The sequence below is a fragment of the Paramormyrops kingsleyae genome, chromosome 7, assembly GCF_048594095.1.
Source record: "Paramormyrops kingsleyae isolate MSU_618 chromosome 7, PKINGS_0.4, whole genome shotgun sequence".
Classification (NCBI taxonomy): domain Eukaryota; kingdom Metazoa; phylum Chordata; class Actinopteri; order Osteoglossiformes; family Mormyridae; genus Paramormyrops; species Paramormyrops kingsleyae.
The window spans coordinates 18,266,304-18,286,987 of NC_132803.1; the positions used below are offsets into that span (position 1 = coordinate 18,266,304).

Here is a 20,684-nt window from a genome sequence, read left to right on the forward strand (position 1 = left end):
ATAGCGTTGTTTCAAATTGCAGTTTCAATTTGAAATTGATAAATCGTTCAGCCTTATGCCTGAGCATTTGTTCTTATAAATACACATAGGCCTATCTTCAGATGTATTGGTTGGTGTTTTGGGAAAATAAAATCTGTTTTTTTGGTCTGATCCATTACCTGTGTTCCATGACATATAAATAAATTAACATTTTTCTCAAGTTGAGATTAGTAGGATTGCAGGTTGTTTCTCATTGGTACTTTTACTGTACTTTAATGCACAGGATTTTTCTCGCATGCGGTATCACATTATGGGCAGTTTTACACATACAAATTTGCATTTTATTGGACTGTGAGAGTAGTATTTACAGATAACATCCAGAACACGGGGAGAAAATGCAAACTTTCCACCTGCAGATTGGTGGTGAGATTCATACCCCCAGCCCTAGATAACAATGGTACCCACTGAGCTGCCCGATGTCTGATATGGACGTTAAAATGTAATATTTTGTGGAAAAACACAAGCCAACTGATAATCCCAATACACCTTTCATAATATGGTAAGACTAAACCAGTCACTACAATGAAGATAATCTGTAAAACAGAATAATGCAATTGGATCATTCATAAAAAAACATGACATGACATAAGTGATTACTGGTCATATCAGGAGATATGCAATACTTGTAAGCCATGTATTTTAATTATGTTAAGTCAATGCCTTAAAATGCCTTTTGCCAGATGAGCAGGAGATGTGTGTCAAGTTTAATTTTTATTTATCAGTTTGATTAATGTTACACTGCAGTGTTAGACTTTATTATCAACACAGAGTTACATGAATATTGTTTTCATTAAAGTTTTGGATCATCTTTAATATTTAATTAGAATAAATTTTGTTTAGACATCCATTACTTTAGTCCAATTATAAATATTTTTTTTTTATCTTTTACCATGATGTTTAATGAAATGAATTATGTTGCTAGGAGTCATTAATGGTCAGCAGTACTCCACATCCCCCGTTCAATTGGTTGCAGACACATTCATTTGTTTATTCTAACAGTTCAGACATCAGCTTCTTTGGGGAAAAATATATGTATAGAAAAGATATATGAAGAGGTTGAAGTCCTCTCCCTATCATGGCCATATGTTTAAGACAAAAAACATAATTTTTTTATGCTATTCATAATGATAAAGCCTCATTTGCATATTTGTTCAGGAAGAATTTCATTCATTAACGTAAAGCACTTCTTGAGTTGTTACTGTTTTGTAGAATTCACATTATTTCTATTAATGTCTTTTCTGTTTTGGTCTCCTAGGTGGACCTCAAGAAATTAAATCAAAACACACGTGACCCTCAGCTGGACAGCACAAAGTCACAAGCACCATCAGGTTCTTCCCCAGAAAACAGAACAGGTGTTGGACCTACAGGAGAGATGTCAAATGTAGCTGAGAATATTCTGCCAGATTTGATAAACACCCATACTAAATCCCAGCAAAAAAAAGTTGCCAGCAACCCTTCTTCTGGTTTCTGTGTTACTGGAAGCCCTTGCCAGATAACCCACTCATTCATACCTACAAGTCCTCCACGAAAGGAAGCTCAGAAAACAGACAACAGTCTAATGAGACTTGCTCCTGACAAGAAAGATAAAGGTTTACGTGAGGTTTCTGAGCAAGTGTTTGGGAATATTAAGAGGAAATATGAGCGAAAAGTTTCATCCTATAATTTTGATGTTGTGGAAGGGAAAATGGCTAAAAGCATCTCTGAAGATAGCGTGAAAGAGAGGCGAATTAATGAGTCTGACTATTCTGAGCTGTCTTTAGGGGATGCAGAGTGTAATGAGAAAAGCATAATGCTGTCAGTGTATGCTCCTGTGCAAACTGATGAGTCAAAGGGGCACGCTGGGAGAAGGCGACAGTATCAACAGTCAGTAAAAGATGCGGTGATCTCTGAAGACTTAAGAGAAGCCCCTGAGTTAGCCAAAAAAAGGGACAAAGAGTCAAAGGTACCGAACAAGATAGGGTCATGGGCCGCAAAGGTGACGGATAATCATAAACCTGAAACAAAGATGGCAGGAACTGTGAGTGGTATGGTAAACACAAGTAAGATCAGGCTGAGGAAAAATGGTATAGGGAGGTCCAATGCAAGGACAGCTTCAGATGAACAGGGAGACAAGAAATCACGCAAATTGCAGGCAGAGGAAATGTCATGTACAAAATTAAAAGAGTCAAGTCATCAGAATGCTCCAGAGCTTCCCTCAGCATATCCTATCACCCCTTCTAGCCCACTCTACACCAACGTGGGTAGCTTGACTGTCATCGCCCCTCTTAAGAAGAGCCGTGGACGTCCAAAAAAGCAACCTTTACTTACAGTTGAGACCATTCATGAGGAAACATCTGACAGTCCTGTTAATCCAGTTACCAAGGAGACATCTCATACACAAAAGAAAAGGAGGAGGAAGCAAAGTTTAGCAAAATTTGTTAAGATGGGCCATGATAGTTTGTCCCATACCAATCAAGTGAAAGAAATGAAGGCAAATAAGGTCGCTAAAATAAACAAAAGCACTTCTAATAAAACAAAATCAGTTGAAATGAAACGTATCTTAAATGAAATTCTGTCATGTCATAAGAACAATCTGTTTTTAAAATCCATGGCTCCCACATCACATGCCGTTTCAACTGTGGCATCAACAATCGAGGCCAGGCTTGGAAAGCAAATTAACATAAGTAAGCGAGGAACTATTTATATTGGTAAAAAGAGGGGTAGGAAGCCAAGGCCTGGGGTTCAAGTCCAAAGTGACCAGGACAAAATGAGAAATAAGCAACTGTCCTCTTGCTCATTTGAAAACATTACAGTGCCTTCCAAACCATGGTCGCTTGTGCAAATTTCTCCCAAAGCCATCCAGTTGAATTCTGCCCAAACTGTGGGTGCTAGTGGAACAGGTTGTACATCATACCTTTTCAATCAAGGGACCAATACACAGGAGGTGAGGACCATGCCAAATCTTCAGGCTGTCAGTGGATTACCCATGAAAACTCCAAAGACCAGCAACTGGAAGCGTTCTCCTCCTCAACTTATGACTAACTCACCTTCGCATCTCTCTGAGGTGGTCTCCCTGAAAGAGGTTACCTTATCTCCTGTCAGTGAGTCACACAGCGAGGAGACAATCCCTAGTGATAGTGGAATCGGCACGGACAACAACAGCACATCTGATCAAGCTGAGAAAGGTTCTGTTTGCCGAAGAAGATATTCTTTTGACTTTTGTAGCCTTGAGCCCTCTGAGGTTGTTGCAGCAGACAGTGCCAACAAATCCAGGAGAGGACACTGGCATAATAAGAATGGCACTGCACCCAGTATAGAAACTCCTCTTAGTCCAGATAATATGAAGAAACAGAAGCACTGGCGCAAACGCAAGGGTGTTCAAAGGCACAATGATCTTCAGTTTCTAGTTGACCTAGAGGAGCTCATTAGCAAGTTCCAGATGTTCCATATCTCTCATCACAGCTATAGGTTATATTGTGAGAATTTATATCCTAGCACTTACCAAATTCATTATGACCAGTACTATCCCGTTCCATGTTTTCCTTATGACCAATTACATCAGTTTCGAAAGAATCTGGAAATGAAATCAAAAAAGCGGCGTGGTAAGCCAGGCAAAACCGATGAGTTCGTAACAAAAACACCATTTATCCATGGATTTGGCTATCCTTTTCCCAGCAGCAATTTCTATGCACCCTATACAATGCCTTGTACATCAATGCCTGTTGCAACCACTATGATGAACTTAGGCTACTATGGTCAATATCCTGCTCCCTTATACATTCCTCATACTTTTGGGACAACAACCCCTCCTTTTTCAAGGCCAGTCGTCCCAGCATCCCAGTTCCATTCTGGAGCTCATCTAAAGTTTACTCCTGGTAGCAAACACAGATTTGGCACCCATCAGCTACCCATCACAAAAATGGACAGTGTCCAGCCACTGTTAATGGTTCCTAAAGGTGGTGCCGATAACTTGCCCAATGTCCGACACCACAAACGCAAACACAAGCACAAACACAAGCATAATGAAAATCAACTCTCCAGCTGCCATAATGAAGACTTGGGAGGGCTTTATAGAAGGACAATGAAGCCTACATTTCTGAGCCATATAAGTAAAAGGCTCAGGGTGCTGGAAAATGAGCACAATGACCCTAAACAAAAAGATAAGCAACAGAACCCAGAAACCACTCACACTCTACAAAGAAGCTCTCAGAATATCTTTCAAGCAAATACTTTTTACAAATCATCTCTTCCACAGTCAAAGCAATGGAAGCTTCCGCAACAACCAGGGCAGCCAATGCATGAGATACAGAGTGTCAGCAAATGCAGACACACTGACAGCATACAGTCCAGGCAGGATTTCTCATCAGACCTGTTTGAGAGACTACAGTTCTCTCGAGAAGGTATCAGCAACAAGAGACGAAGCCTTGAAAGCCATGGTGTGTACACGGAACAAAGTCCCCTATTCAGAAATGGCCAAAGGGAGAGGACACAGCTGTCACTTCCTCTTTTGGAAGGTAAGGAGCTCCTTACTCACATAGTAAGTAGTTAAAGATTCTGTAAGCAAACTTGATGAGCTTTGTGTGCCAAAGCATAAAACAGTGATGAACTTCCAACTCGGTCACAATTTTAGTTATTTTAGCGCTTACATTTACTTATTTAGCAGACAATTCTGTTCCAATCAACATACAAGAAAGGCAGATAACACATCACAAGCATACACCTGTAAAGAAGCCAACTAGGTACACATCCTACTAGATGTGTGCAAAATATTAGAAGAGGACATCAAGCGTCGCTAAGTGATGAGTTAGTCAATGTGCTCCCAGAATAAATAAGCCAGGCAAAGTTATCTAAGATGGAATGTGAGTCCTGATGAACAACTCAATGTAGGTAGGTGCCATTCCATTATGGACTGTGAAAGCAAATACTAAGGACTTGAACTTTATATGAGTGCCTGTAGGGGGGCAATGAACAGAGACAAGGAGCGGGTAACACCAAAGCACTTCAGTTGATTAAATACCAGACATGCTGCTGTATTTTAATTCATCTGCAATGGTCTCAGCAGAGTTGCCCCGTCAGCAAAGGGCTCTCTTACAATGGCCACATAAAATAATACCCTTATAACTGATGTGCCTTAATGTTTATAATCAAACAAGGAAAGCCTGCTGTCGACTTTCTGTAGTTGAAAACCATTTCCCTTGAATTTTGGATCGATTTCATATACAATGAGTGTTGTTTATGACAGTATTAATAGATTTTAAGAACACACTTTAGTTTTACAGTTCTGGTTTGTTTGATATTTGTTCAAGGATTGTTCAGGTCCACCTTATGTGTGTCCAATTAACACTCAGGAAAAAATAATACAAATTAAAAATTTAGACCTTTGTTGTGTTTCTAATATGCTTCTGTTTTGTCCGTTTCCCACTACCTTATCCCAGAAAAAAATCTGTAATCTCTAAAAGCATTTTACAAACATCTGAAGCGAAATGATACGTTCTCCTGTATTCTTTTGGACAGCCACAGACTATAACTTTTTTCCACATGAGACCTGCATGAGTGTAGTTTTCTTTTAAGGTCCAGGCTACTTTCCAAGACTCCAGAATAGAGTTGAAAGCAGTAAATTATCTACATATCCTAGGACCGATGCCATATTTTATGGTCTGCATATAAATGGAAATTCAAGATATGTAGCAATAACTGATTATAATCAGATGGGGCTCGTAGTGTTTAATTATGTGAGCTTAGATTTTCTTTTCCAAATGCTGTGTAAGTGTTTTGTCTTTTGCTGAATTCTTTATCCTTGAAGAATTCTTCATCCCTTCAGAATATATTGTTGAAATTGTACTAATTGTATTCTTAAGCACGTATACAGCCATACATAATCAATGTTCAGACAAACATTAAATTAAGTTCACAGACGTAATTATCATTTATGGCAAAGATAATTCCATCTTCCCTCAAAAACGGAAATCAAAAAATACAGGTCTGCTTGGAATTACATCTAATCAATCATTTTAAATCCATCTTTTTAAAAGTGTATATGTGTATACGTTTATTATAAAGATATAGGACAATAATCATTCCCCTCATTTTACCATACAGGCATATAATCCATCCATCCATTTTCTATATCCGCTTCTGTGCAGGGTCACATTTATAATATAAAAAGTACTCTTTGCTGAATATACTAAAATATTCCTTTAACAATAACTTTAGGTGTATGATCTTAAACCATGTTTATTTCTCTTTCCTCAGAAATCCACAGTGCTCCAATGAAGAAAACATTTAACCGAAAAAGAAATGAGGAGATTCACTGCAGCATGAGAAATGCTTGCAAGATTCTCTCTACCAAAAAGAATTTGGATCATGTTAACAAAATCCTGAAGGCCAAACGGCTCCAAAGACAAGCCAAGACTGGCAACAACGTAGTGAAGCAGAGGCGAGGGCGACCCAGGAAGCAGCCTTCGCTGATTGATGAGGAGCCTGTGCGTCAAATGCCAGTGCTGGAGAAATGTGTAGACCTCCCAGGGAAGAAGTGCCTTCGCCAGCAGCCTGAGTTCTTCAGCCAAGACACCATTGACTCTGTGGTTCGTACGGGTCGTCTGAAGATTCAGCCACAGCCGGGTCAGCCTGAGGATCCCTGGGAGGAAGTTCAAGCCAAGCGGCTCCGATGGTGTCAAGGAAGCGAGAAGGAAGCGGGCTTCTCCACAGGGAAGAAGCGAGCCAACCTCTGCAGCCTGCCATCCAGTCATTTATCACTGCACTTCACACCCTGAACTGTCCCAGCACTTTAGCCTGTTAATATTATCTAAATGTATTTGGAAGATTCAAGGCAGATACAGGCAGTCCTTGAAGTGAAACCTGTTTAAATTGAGCAGGCATTGTGCAGTTCTCATATCGATTCTACCATGTCAGCTGTAGCATCATGTAAAGTCCTGTTATTATCATCTTGTTTAGAACTGTGGTTTGGCCACACCTTTACCAGCAACTGTATATAGACTATTGTTCGTTTGTTCTTAGAGTATAACCATCTTTTGTTTCTCATGGATTTTAATTAAAGCACAATCCGTTTATTATAAAGATATAGGACAATAATCATTCCCCTCTCATTTATTTTAATCCATATCTGTCATTAGAACATATAGGAATGTATATAAATTGAACATTTTTTGTTTGTCTGCATTAACATTTTTCATTATTTATTATTAAGGGCAGTCGATAGTCAGTATTGCAGTTTGAGTCTTTATAGTCACTTTTTTGCTATTAGTTTTAGTTCGTTTCAAATGTTCATAACTACATTAGGAGAAATGATATTGACCCATGGGGCGCGGGTCTGCAGACTTTTAAATAACTGTTGGAATAACATATCTGTCTTTGCATTTCACTGTGCCTTTTTCATACAATGGACTGTGATGGCCTGGTACCAGCTCAGACTCCAGTCAGTTGGGCTTATTTTGTGCATTTAGTTTGACACATGCTTAGCATGTGTTTGTCCTAATGTTGAGATATTCCTAGAACATTTCAAAGGCATGTTAATAATGAAGCATCGCTTGAGCAATTGAATAAAAGTAATACTCGTATAATAATTTGAGCCCATATTTATTCATGATTTCTTGAGTCTCCCCCTCCACCATCGGTGCATTGATGGAGTATGCTCAATCAAGTACCTAAGAAGAGTCAGAATGTCTACATTTGTGAATAGTGAATTGGTAGATAACATGATAAAAACAGGATTTAAACAAAACATAAACATGTAAAATAATCTTAAATGTGTTGCAAGCAAACAAATCTGCTAGCAAGTGGGTTGCATGGGCAGGAGAAAAAGGGAAAAGGTCTTATATAGTCTGCATATGTATGGTCTGTATATAGCAGGGTTGGAGCCATTCTGGAATGCATTCATCAATTCCAGTCCAAATCAGGAAATGAAACTTGAGTTGGGATTGGAAAAAAAAAACTATGGAGAACAGAATTGGAATTGAAATCAAATTTCAGGGAGATTTAAATTCCAACTCCAGTTCCATTTTCTGATTTGGACTGGAATTGATGAATGCATTGGAGAATAGCCCCAACCCTGGTATACAGCATCTTTAGTATCCTTTTGTTTTAGAAAAGCAAATTATGCATCTGTAGACTCATCAGTCAATCTGAATAGACACACTGTCAGCATTAGGAAAGATACCTTTAGCAGAGTATCTGGATGTTGGAATTTCTTCCCAGATTAAAACATTCTTCTTGGTGGGAAAACAAATTGAGTCATCCACTTTTTCCAAGAGAAATATGTACTAATCAGGCCCTTAATAACATAAGGCACGTGTATCTTGACAACCTTGATGACCATATGGTCAGGAGAAAATTCCAGACTCTGATTATAATTCATAATCATAATAATCCACAATGACACAAGCCTCATAAAACAGAATATTGGTATTTGAATAAAGTGTCTAGTGGTCATTTGTACTGTATGCAGTTTTGTATATTAGCCAAGTTCAGTCATTTTTTGTACAGGAAGCATAGATATATGTATGTATACAAACAGATTATTGTCATTTTATCGCTATTTTGGAATTACGTTCATTTTGGTTAAATGAAAGTGTAGTTCTCAAAATTAAAATGCTTTTTTAGAGTAATCAATATTGTGACTGTTTTTGGTGGTTCTTGGAATATAAGACTGTCAAGACAGCATCACGCAATTGAAACAAACCTAGCTAAAAGGATTTTACGAACACCTACATATTTGTTTCACAAATATTGTAACTTTCCCAATTCGGTATGGCCAAAAACGAAGTAACTTGAATCTAAAATGTTTACATTTTTTGCTGAAAAATTACTTTTAATATTTCAAAGGTCGAAAAGGTGTATTGATAATATAGACATATTATGCAAAAATATACTAAGATATTTTAAGTCTGAAGTCCTGACTCTGATATGTCAAAACAATGCTTTGTGTTATTTACATGTCTCGAGAAGCACTTCTGGTCATTCATCAAAAATCTTTGAATGAGATCACACTGAACAGGAAAATTCAATGCTAATGCAAAATTATGGGCAAAAGTGTTTAAAAAAAGACCTTGCCCTGTGTACTTAACTGTATATTCTGTCCCACTTACCTAAATAATCAGCCTGCATATTTAGGCCATAAAGGCAATCATTTACAACTGAAGGAAGCAGGAAATTCTGGTCTGTTTCAAATATGTGCAGAAGTTTAATTTATGTGTGGATTTTTTCCTTATTATTACAGTAAACAATATAAATTCTTTAGTTTTGGGAAACATTCCTGATATGTAAAGACTCGTACCTGGAAAGTAGCAAACCGCTGACATAGCTAGGCAATATATTTGTTGTAAGCTGTCCTTTAAGGGCCATCTCATTATAGAAGCATTTGTTAACGTGCCTTGTGTTCATTTATTGTTTTGTATACTGTTTATCTTGGGCAAACAGCTATTGTGTACAATATACAATAGTTTTAGGTGCTTTTAACTTCATAATATATGTGTTTTTTCATTCATTTTCTTGACAAATATATTCTAATTTTAATGAGTTGTTTTTTTTCTGCTTCTGGATTTTCAAAATGGTCATAGAATCTATTTCCTGATGTGAAAGTGACATGCATTTACTGTTTGATCAGTGTTACATTACATTACATTGCCTTTTTTCAATACTGCCTGTATAATTGCCTCATTGTTCATTTATTTTAATTTCAGTTGTCTAGATAAGAAATGTGTGAAAATTGCATAGGCATTTGAAAGTATAAATTCATAGATCTACAGTATATTTCTGGAGCCACTCTAGCCATTCTTTGGAAAGCACTTTTTAAGTATTAGGTGATCTTAACGCTGCAATGCATTTAGGAGACTGACCCATATTTAGGAACTATATGGGAAACATAGTAAAGAAACCAAGAACCTCTGTTTTAGCTACGCCTATAATGGAATTCTTGGTTGCTACATTCTAGTTGTATCATTATAGACAGAATTCCACAACCCATTTGCATTTGTGCATAAATTCTTTTTTTTTCCCAACGCCATTGTGTACATGAAAAATTCAGTCTCATTATATTTAAGCATTATATTTCTATACCAACGTAAACTTTTACTTATTAAACTACAAAAATTTCTTGTACACTATTTTTGTTTTTACACACAAATATTTTTATTCCAGATAGTAATAAATTAAATATGTTCAACTGTGCATTAAATTTATCGACAGAAAATTAAAATAAACCATTTTGTGAATGTAATGTTCCTTCTAAAGTGAGCATACAATTTTATGGTTTTGAAAACAGGGATAAAAGAATTTAATGTGAAACGATTGCCATAAAAACAGCAACTTGTAAATTGCACAAAGTAGTGATCCGTGCAATAATAGCACAGCCTTAATTTATATATTTATTTACCAAATGTCTGTTGTAAATATTTTGGATGAAATGGATCCAACTGCATTGAGTCAAACTGTGGTTATATGATATCTTGGACCAAGAAGTTCGTTGTTCCATGCAGGCGTCACTTAGCTTAAAATTCTAAATGTTGTGAGCTGAATGCCGTTTGGGGCCAAAGTTACTTTGTGTTTATTTTTCCCTCAGCAAACAGTTAACCATACCACGAATTCACAGTCAGTACCTTTAGTTGTTACTGCAATAGAAACTTGTAAATCTACATGACCCTAAATGTGCCATTCTTACCTGGAGTGTAAATATTCTGTCATTGTTGTGGATTCCTGTTTAAGATAATGATGCACGCAAAATTGATGGTTCTGTGAGGTTGCAGCTTGATGGTTGACATTTTGGTAAGATGTAAAATACCCGGTAATTTAATATACCAGCCAACATACTGGTGCCTTGACATTATGAAATGTGTTTTTGCTACTGTAACTGATAATCTGGTTTCGCTTTGACAAAGCATGTTCAGGTTAATGGGACATAATCTGTCTATTGGAATCTATTGGCATTACATGATAGAGAAATATAACCTAACTAGAAAAAAATTAAAGAATAAAAAAAAAAACTACGCAGATTGCATAATTATGTGTTTTAAATTTTATACATTGAAAACGATAATTTTATAATGGTAATGTTCAAATGAAGTATCTGCTAGAATAAAATATATATGTATGGATGTAAGTTGCAAGGGCACAGTGTGAGTTTTGAACCACAATGGCATTCTTTCTTTTTGTATACATAGTTTTTTATTGTATTGTTTCTTTGCATGTCACTTGATTGTATGTTTGTACATTTTGAACAAGCAGTAAGTTTGTATTTTAAACATGTAGAAACATTTGTATATTATTTTATACTTTGTAAGTAATACATTTTAATTCATAAAGCATTTTTCTATATTCTATGGATATTCCAATAGCAGACACTAACAAACAATAAATGTATGTATCTGATAATCTGGTTTCACTATGACAAATATGACAAAGTATGGTCAGGTAATTTGGACAGAATTTATCTATATATAGGTACGTATTTGTTAAAATGGGTATTTGCAAGTTTAGGTCCTGTTTTCAGTCTTACTCCTTTGTTTATTCTAATGAAAAATCTTTCTGCTATCAGGTTTTGTTTTATGTGTGGGAATAAAAAAAACACTCATCCACAACTGAATACAAAGTTATGTGTTATTTTACTGTGCTAACAATGTTTCATAAACAGATTCATGGTATTTACTGTCTTATTATTATTCGTATTACCACAACAATGGCATTAAGAATAAAATGTATGGGTTGTCAGTTCACAAAACGTCTGCATTGTTTAATAATGTTTCTGAATATCATATAGTGAAATGTTTTGTCCATGGTTCCATGCATACATTGTTACCCTGCTAGTTAAACTGTTTTATAACAAAATCTACACCCAGTTATGTATTACAAATGGATCACTTTAGATCATGTCTTATCATTGAAATTACATTTGTCCATTGTAGTTCACCAATATTACAATACCAAGTAGTTGGCTATAAATAGGGATATTGTTTGTTAAAATTTACATACTTTTAAATCATTTAAATCTCTAAATGTCTTCTCGTAGTTTTACTTTCTGCAAAATAAGATATGACTGAAAGGCTGTTTTCATACATGGCTTATTATTTCAAATTGAGTGAATCATGGCAGTCATAGCAGACTCAAAAACCACTTTGATGTAGTCAGAAACAAGGAGTTAAACTAAACCAATCAGATCTGCCTCTTCTCCAACCATTTAGCCTGGATGGGGTCATTGGGCAACCTGCAGCCTATCCCAGGCAGCATAGGGCACAAGATGAACATTCATGTTAGGACAGTAACTCCTAACTGCATCTCCTTGAGCTGTAGGGGAAACCCAGAGGGAGCCCACAGACAGGATTGCAGCCCAGGCCTAGGAGTGTGGAGCTACAGTGTTACCCAGTGAACCAGCTCGCAATCCTAGGTTCCAGTCCTAGGTTTATACTAGTTATTAACTTATCTTATAACACTATATACAGTACAGTCAGCTCTAAAATTACTGGAACCTTTAAAGAAACGAGGAAGAAAATTATTGTGATATTTATTTTAAAATCAAAACTACTACAATTAATTCAAAAAATTTAACATTTATGTTCTGCTCAGTCTTTTACAATATGGCTTGCTATCATTTTCTGTTTCACTGAGGTAAAAAGAATACCTAAGAATATATGTTGATGACACTTCCCACATACACCACAAGCAATCATAATGGTAATTCCTACCACATGAAAAGTATGAATGTGTTACAAATGTGTTATAAATGGTATTGATGAGCTATAACACATGGCATTCACATTTATATGTAACCAAACCTCAGTGTCATGGATTAGACTGATAGGAATATACTGCATGAGGGCTCCTTGTCAGCCATAAATGAAGTGTTATAACTCCACAGGAGTATGAGATTTCTAGCACAGAACAGTTACTAATGTCACTTGACTTATTTATTTACTAACTGAGGGACTGATCAAAGGATAACTTACTCATTGATCCTGCAGTCACAGCATGTTGTCTAACTGTTGTGCTGTGCACCTAAAATGGCTTAGACAACTTCCACACAAGTGGTTGTTTGAGGTTAAGTGGGACTCTAACTATAGGCTGGTTCCACTTTGTAAACTCCTGTTGCCATGGCAACTTAGTGAACTGCCAATATGCTCCTTGGCAGTGTCTCTGCAGGGACTGTTTCCTTGCTCTCAGCCAACTAGCACATCACCATTTGCACTGGAGAGTGTTGCTTTTAATACTATTAGTAGCTCTCATTCTATTAATAAATTATTTATTTTTAGCTACTTATATGTTTGAATAAATGCATGATTTGTGTATATACATTTTTATTCATAAAATAACTGGACTATTAAAATAAATAATAGCTCTTCATAGTAGTTTTAAAATTGATAAGAAAGCTAGCTACTTGGACCCTAGTAGATTTGTGGTCAAGCAGTAAGTTCATAAGTTCAATAGGTTTTTAAGGAATAAGATGCAAATGACTGATTATAAGATGCAAATGACTGATTTTGTGTTTGGGGTGTTCTTCTCTGGGCAGTTTGGTTTCAGTCCAAAGACATGCCGCTAAGGTGTCTTTAAATTGTGTGCCATCTCACCCAGGGGATCCCCGGCATCACAGCCCGCGTTTCCTGGGACAGACCCCAGGCTTGCCACAACCCTGCCTAGGGTAAGCAGTTGTATGGATTTTTGCTTATTTTATGGTAAAATCATAAGGTTACTGGTTGCTTGCCGCAGGGTATGTGCCTGTCCTGTATGTGTCACAGTGTAAACTGTGAAGAGGAAAAGTGTCTGTGATGAGGAACGCTCCAGCTACCCTGACAGTCCTGCTGGATAGCAAAAGGTGGATTTATCTTATGATAAATAAATATGTATTCAAAAACTTCAATATGCTAAAATTAGAAGATAATTTTTTTTTGCTCGATAACTTAAAATGAGCACTATGCCCCTAAAATCCTGCTGTATGTTATTCACTGATGCTGTTAGTCTAATCAATGTTTACCTTACAAATGCGTATAAAAATTATTTTGTATATATAATTATATATTTAACAATTGTACGCCCCCTACTGGTACACTGCATTGCATAATTGATATGCATGCATAATGGATGCAATTAAGGAAATATAAATAAAAATTTAATAAAAACTGAAATGTGAAAATGTTTAGTATATTTCTGTTCAGCAGAGCTAGGTGTACAAAGTAATAACATTTAAAGGTTTTACCCCAATGCTTGGAATGAATCAAAATATACTTAAGTATTTTAAGGCCCCAACAGACACCTTCTATCTGTACAAATTGATTGTGTGATTTTTCATTCTTCTTTATTCATTTCCTAACCCCTCCATTTCTACCCCACATAACATGAATTTTAGATTCTCTAGCTTTGTTACTGGGTAGGACCCTATATTAAAAGTATAGTGCTTATGATAACTGAAAAAATCCAAATAATATGTAAGTTAATTAAAGACAGAACATCTTTGTTCTGCATAATCCTTTTAAAGGAAAAGGAAAATCTCAAGTCTTATAAAAACACCAAAAGACCAGATCAGATCTAAAATTTGATCTCACTCCTTATAAACAAATAATAAAAAATCTGTTTAAAGTGTCTTTTGATGATGTAATGTGGTGTAATTCCCTCAAGGCTATAAAGAAAAACAGTCACGGAAAAGCGAAGCTGGTCCAATTTCTCCAAACTGAAATTCTTAACAAAGAAAAACAACTTGTCAGATATAAAACTAAATCAGTCCATGCAGTCCAGCCATATCAACCTACAGACATCATTTTCTGTGCTTTCTGTAGACATCAGGTTTTTGGGGAGGGAAAGAGATGCCTAATAAAGCTGTAGGCTTTGGGGTTTACCAAGCTTCCAGCGGCTGTGGTTGGGGGTTGTTGTTAAACCATTTTTAGATGGTAATACAATACAGTGCAAGCCAAGTCTGAAAGCATACATTTTTTACTAAATGTTTTCAGGCCATTATTTTGTAGTTGAAAATCTATTATGTTCATCTATTAAATTCAACAGTTTACCATCATTTACATGTGTATGTTGCTTTTATTGCAGCTCATCTGTGCGAAATTAGTTAAAAAATGGAAGTGGGAGTATGCTAATGCACTCATCTTACACCGAAAAAACAGACTGGGGTGACTCAGACGTGTCAACCTTGATCTATGACTCACAAATAGCTTCCAATAAAAACCAGAGCAATTTGCGATAAAGCCAAAAATAAGACTAAAGTGCTATAATTTTTTAAATAAGAACATTGTACGTAACACACCCATGCCATAAGTGTAAGCATGTGCTCCATTTTATTGCACATTGTGTTTACACTGCAAGGCTTTACCCAAGTATAAATCTCATGTGTAATAAATCAACAGTTTGCTTAGTATTAATTGTTTCAACTGCCCTGAGAAACACAGTGCAATCTGTCTTATTTCCATGAGTAACAGTGACAAAGGAGAATATACTGGTCTATCAGATAGTGTCACATCTCAGGTTGGCCATCTAATTAATCAGTGCTGTCATGTTTCCAGGACATCTTGTTAAATTGTGTACTTGGGAGATAACTTGGCTATTTTGGGTGATTTCCCAAAGCATATTAAGTAGTAATTTTTGCTCTGCCTTTTTATGTCTTGGTTTTTTTGTGCGGTTTTTGGCTGACTTGGAATATTTCCTCTACAAATTATTATCCATCTCCTATAACTTTATCAAATCTAGGGTCATGGCAAGCTTAGAGCTAAAGCCAGAAAATATTAATCCATCAAGAGGAACACACACATACAAAGAGGCAATTCACAGACACTGATCCACCCACATGTTTGGAATATTGGAAGGAAACTCAAAAAAAAAAACCCACACAAGCACAGAAAGAATATGAAAATCACATAAACAGAGCTGGGGCTGGAATTAAAAGCCAGGCCCCTAGAGGTATGCAGCCACAATGCAGCCTGCTGAGCCACATGGGATATTGATATTATTACATATCCATGTTCGCACCGCTTATCCTGGTCAAGGTTCGAGGAGGACCTCATGTCCATGACAGGCAGCAAAGGCCATACGACTGGGCTACCAGCTGGATGGGATGCAGGTCCATCACGGGACACACACTCTCAGGCTATCGTACGCTACGGCCAATTTAGCAATGCCAGTTAGCCTAACCACATGTCTTTGGGCTAAGGGAGGAAGCCAGTGTACGCACACGAGACAGAGAGAACATGCGGACTTCACACACAGGATGGAGGCAGCATCCAAGACCTCACTCCTGAGCCGCCATACTGCCCCAGCCGACTGACAGGTGGCCACACTTCTCCTTCAGCACCCTGGATAGCAGCCACCTGTTAAAATTTCAGCACCCATGTTGTGGACCAACAATCAAACACCCTGGACCAAGCCACGCCCGTAATTACCCCCACCTGGAGAGCACTAATTACCCCAGCTGGTTCCACTTGCCCAGTGGCTTATGGAGGAAGAAAAGGGCAGCTTGGGCAGAATGACCTGAGGTGAGGGGAAGAATACCGTTTAACCCTGATTGGTTACTTTTTAGATTCCTAATTTCTCTACAGGTAAGTTGTGAGACTGATTTCTGCGTGCTTCTGTGCTGGTGCCCTAAGCTTACAATATATATACGAGAGTGTGTATGTATGGTGACTGTGTTTTCCTTTGCAAAAAAGTGGACACTGGGAGCAGGACGTAAGGAGAGGCGTCAAAACAACACAGAAAGTACTCTGACTGCAGAAAACAAATGTCAACATGAAGCAAAGCAAAATCTCAGATATTTCAGGCATTTTTAGGTCCCGCAAATGGGGACCAGTCCAAGAATACACACACACACACACACAGGAAGTGTACAAACTGTCTGGATGTGCGGGCCAAATGGATGCATTTCATAGCACTTCTGAAGAATGGGGCACGTTCACTGGATGACTTGAACATTATACCTGTGGAGCACCAGCACTGTGAGAGTAGCCTTTGGAATGTAAAGGGCGGAAAGACAACTTACTGTATAGTTTAACAGTACTGATAAAACTGGTTCCAAAAAGTTTAAAAGACATTGTAGATGTATTGGGAAAAAAATCACTGGTCATCACTGTGCTATTCAGGTACCACAATCATGACCGGCACAAAAACAAATCTATTTTGGAATATGTGGCTGAGATTCAGGCTTGCAAAACTGGCAGCTTGGTGAAGGTGAATGTAACACACTGAAGGACAGGCTGATTTGTGAAATGCACAACGAAGGCACACAGAAGCGGATCCTTACTGGAAGACCAGATGCTGGAGCATGCTTTGGAAACAGGTATATCTATGGGAATGCCATGAAAGACCAGTGAGAATCACAAAAGTCCGTTAAAGTTGTAATAAAATTATCCAGTGAAAGTCCTGGCTTGCTTTCAGTGTAGAAGGAGACTTCATGGTCTGACAGACTGGTGCAGTGATGACAAGGACCTGTACACCTGTACCGCAGTAATGAGGACCGCATGGTGCAGGCGGGAGAAAGGGGACGATCCACTTACGGCTCCAATACCAAGAGGGTTTGTTAAAGAAACTAAAACAAACAAACACACACTGAGGAGGTGGGGGGGGGGGTTCATAAAATAACAGGCAACGAGGGGTCAAACAACAAACTGGGAGAAATAAGAATCAACTAAAGAAACCACTAAAACCACTAAGCAATACAACTAAGGAACTGGGCTAAACAGAGACCATGAACACACAAGCACAGAGAATAACTTCTCACATCTAACACACAATGAGCAAACTGGGAAATTAACTAAGGCAAGAACTTAAATACACAGGCAACAAGGACTAACAAAGGGCAGGTGTGAATCATGAAGCAAGAACAACCGATCAGCAGAGACAACACGTAGAACCATTAACAAGTGCTGGTACAGGGAAACAGGCAACAGGTAGAATTAATAACAGACGATCATTGAACTAAGAAGCTTAAACTAGGAAACAATCTGACACTAGGAAAACACAAGGGTTAAACAAAAGGATATGGCGAATTTATACAGGTTGCCAACTTTTAGGCGTCACAATACGCCTCATTAATATTTTAGGCGCACTACTAATCTGCTTACCAAATTGTGGGCGTAAGTAAAAGATCGTAAAAGTCCAGACAGATTTTGCTGGCCGTAAATATGCTGGTGTGCCTGTTCTCTAAAGCCCTGAATGTACTGCATTTGTATGCAGTGTGAAATTGGAAATGGTATATTGAAGGTAAACAAAAAAGAAAAGTGAATTCTTTAAAGATTCTGTAGAGTACTGAGATGGCAAGGAAGGCCTTCATATATCCCAGGATAAGCCTGAAGCTGTCCTGAAGGCACCACGACCCAGCAACACCAGCCTGCTGTGTTAATTTTTGGGTCATGTTGATCATTATTCATGGCAAATTCTACCAAATATAGCTGCAGTTCTACATCATTTGAACCAGTTATTGAAAGTGAAGAGCTCTTGGAAGTAGACAAAAGAGTGTCATGCTCTGTAACAAACTCTAAGACAGCTACAATTATCTGCTGTACGCACACGGAAACGGCCAAGAACTGTCAGGAAGCAAGTTCATGCCGATTACGTGAGGCTAGTCTTTCATAGGAAGTTCCCTGTAGTGGTCAATGCTGCTCAAAATGACTACATCAAAGTATTCACAGTAGAGACTGCCATGTTATCAAAACAATCAACATCCTTCATACCCTCTTTGCTCACACAGGATGATCAGAACAACTAGTTAGTGATATGGGAAGTAAATTCTACTTTTTCATTAAAAGGAATGGTACCAAGCACATTACTATTTCATCCTGCAGTCCTGTGGAGATATTCTTCCAGAGGTTTAAACAATCCATGAAAACTGCAAGAAAAACTAGCAAACTTTCTGTCTTTTTTTCCATGGGAAGACATCACGATTGCATTTCAAGTTCTTAAAGCCTGATTTGCATTGGGATGTGTTGCAGAAGCACTGAAATCTGAAGGCAACCTCTGCTGAACACTTTGGATTTGGATAGTTTGTGTCTTGGCAGCTTGAAATGGCAGCTTGGAGAAAGTCTTCAAAAAAGGTCCTCTGGCTCGAACTAACAGGGTCTTCCATAGACATGTGGATAGTTACTGGATGCCATAATCCAACACACAACCACTCACAACACAGCCCAGAAAACTCAGATGACTTCACTCCATTAACATCACTGCATCCTATTTTTGACAAAAACAATCCTAAAACTGTCAACCCAGCTAGTTCCCAGAGTTCCACTACTATCTTAGGATCTCATGAAAGACACAATTTTGCATGGGTCCACCATGAAGATAAGATTTGTGTATAAAAAGAATACAATAGAATGGTAATACTTTATTAATCCCAGTGGGGAAATTTTCCTTTCACTTTGCCCCATATTTCTGTGCTCCTGGGAAAAGGGAGTGCAGAGGAGGTAGATCAGGAAGATGGGTCCCCTCCCAGCCCCAGACCCAGTTTTGGCCCTTATTTTGCAGGTGACCCAGAAGGGCTCTTTCACCAAAGCCCAAAAGGAGGATTACCCTCAAGACCTGTTGGAAACAGGTCTGGGAAATTGAAAGGGACTCTGCAACAGTATGCTTTGGTCCATAATAATCTCCTCAATTGCATGGTACCTGGACAAGGGAAGATGACCGAGCCACTGGTGGTCTTGAGCTTGAAGATAGACTCTGTAATGCGCCTGGCCCTCTGCACCCACTCACTGAACACCTGGGTCCATGTATTAGTTTTTGGAGAAAATATGAGACCATTTCCACTGGTCTTGAAATCTCTGCCAGCACTGCACTTCTTGCCAGTGAACCTCCCCTCCAGCACTGCCAGCTTCTCTCGTAATACTCCCGATTATTGAGGTGCCTGTTGAGTGGCTTAGGATGGACATAAAGCTGCTGCCAAAGTCAACCCAGGGACAAGAAAACATCCTGGTACTTATGGATTACACCACCCAAAGAGTACAAGTACCCAAAGACCATACATCTTTGCAAAGCCAAATCCAAGGCAATAAAAAGGGAGTTTCCCTCTTGGTAAGTCGTGTGCAGATCCAAAAGGACCTTCTCACTGACTAGGATACCCCCTTCTCTCAGTTCACTGGCAGACCTGTGTCAATTTCTTTGGAGCAAATATCTGTGGACATCTGTCCACAGCCACCATCCAACAGCTCCTGAGGCCAAACTTATGGTGTGTCTAGATGATATGATGCCTAACAGTGTGTTAGGCAGAGCACCTTTGATGACTGAGGAGGGAGCTGGATGACCTAAGAGCAGCCAGGCTTACCACCAACCCAAAATAGTGCCACCTAGGACTATAGGAAACACACTCAGGCATTACATTGTCTTGTGAAACTACGTGGGGAAAATCACTGACGTTCACGTCCTGCCTGATGACAAAGGTCCAAAGAGGTGCATTCCTGGGGTACTATTGGTAGTTCATCCTTCTTTTTTTCAGCCTTGATAGCCCTACACAGAAAGGCTTGCTGGAGATCATCTCAACCCTCAAGTTGGATACAGCATTCCAGGCCCTGAAAAGGGAGTTAGTGGAATCCATCCTACAAGATGAGCTACAAGACCCTGGAGAAGGAAGCCCTTGTAATCAAGCGGGCAGTGACTGAACTATGATACTTTAATTGACACTTTGTGCTGGTCATCAAATATGATACCCTACAATGGATGCCCACACCTGGGTGACCCTGTGGCTCCTT

General features: G+C 38.3%; 1 protein-coding gene across 3 annotated transcripts in view; it reads left to right on the top strand.

Annotated features, from left to right (window-relative positions):
- Nucleotides 1-11,749, top strand: part of LOC111849945 (SET-binding protein-like) — a 56,076-nt gene extending 44,327 nt beyond the window's left edge. For all 3 annotated transcript variants that reach the window (XM_023823296.2, XM_023823297.2, XM_023823298.2), the window contains 2 exons: nt 1,295-4,532; nt 6,271-11,749. In XM_023823296.2, the coding sequence (XP_023679064.1) occupies nt 1,295-4,532; nt 6,271-6,791 (3,759 nt within the window). In that variant the 3' untranslated portion in view covers nt 6,792-11,749. The remainder of the gene's footprint in view (nt 1-1,294; nt 4,533-6,270) is intronic.
- The last annotated feature ends 8,935 nt before the right edge of the window (nt 11,750-20,684 follow it).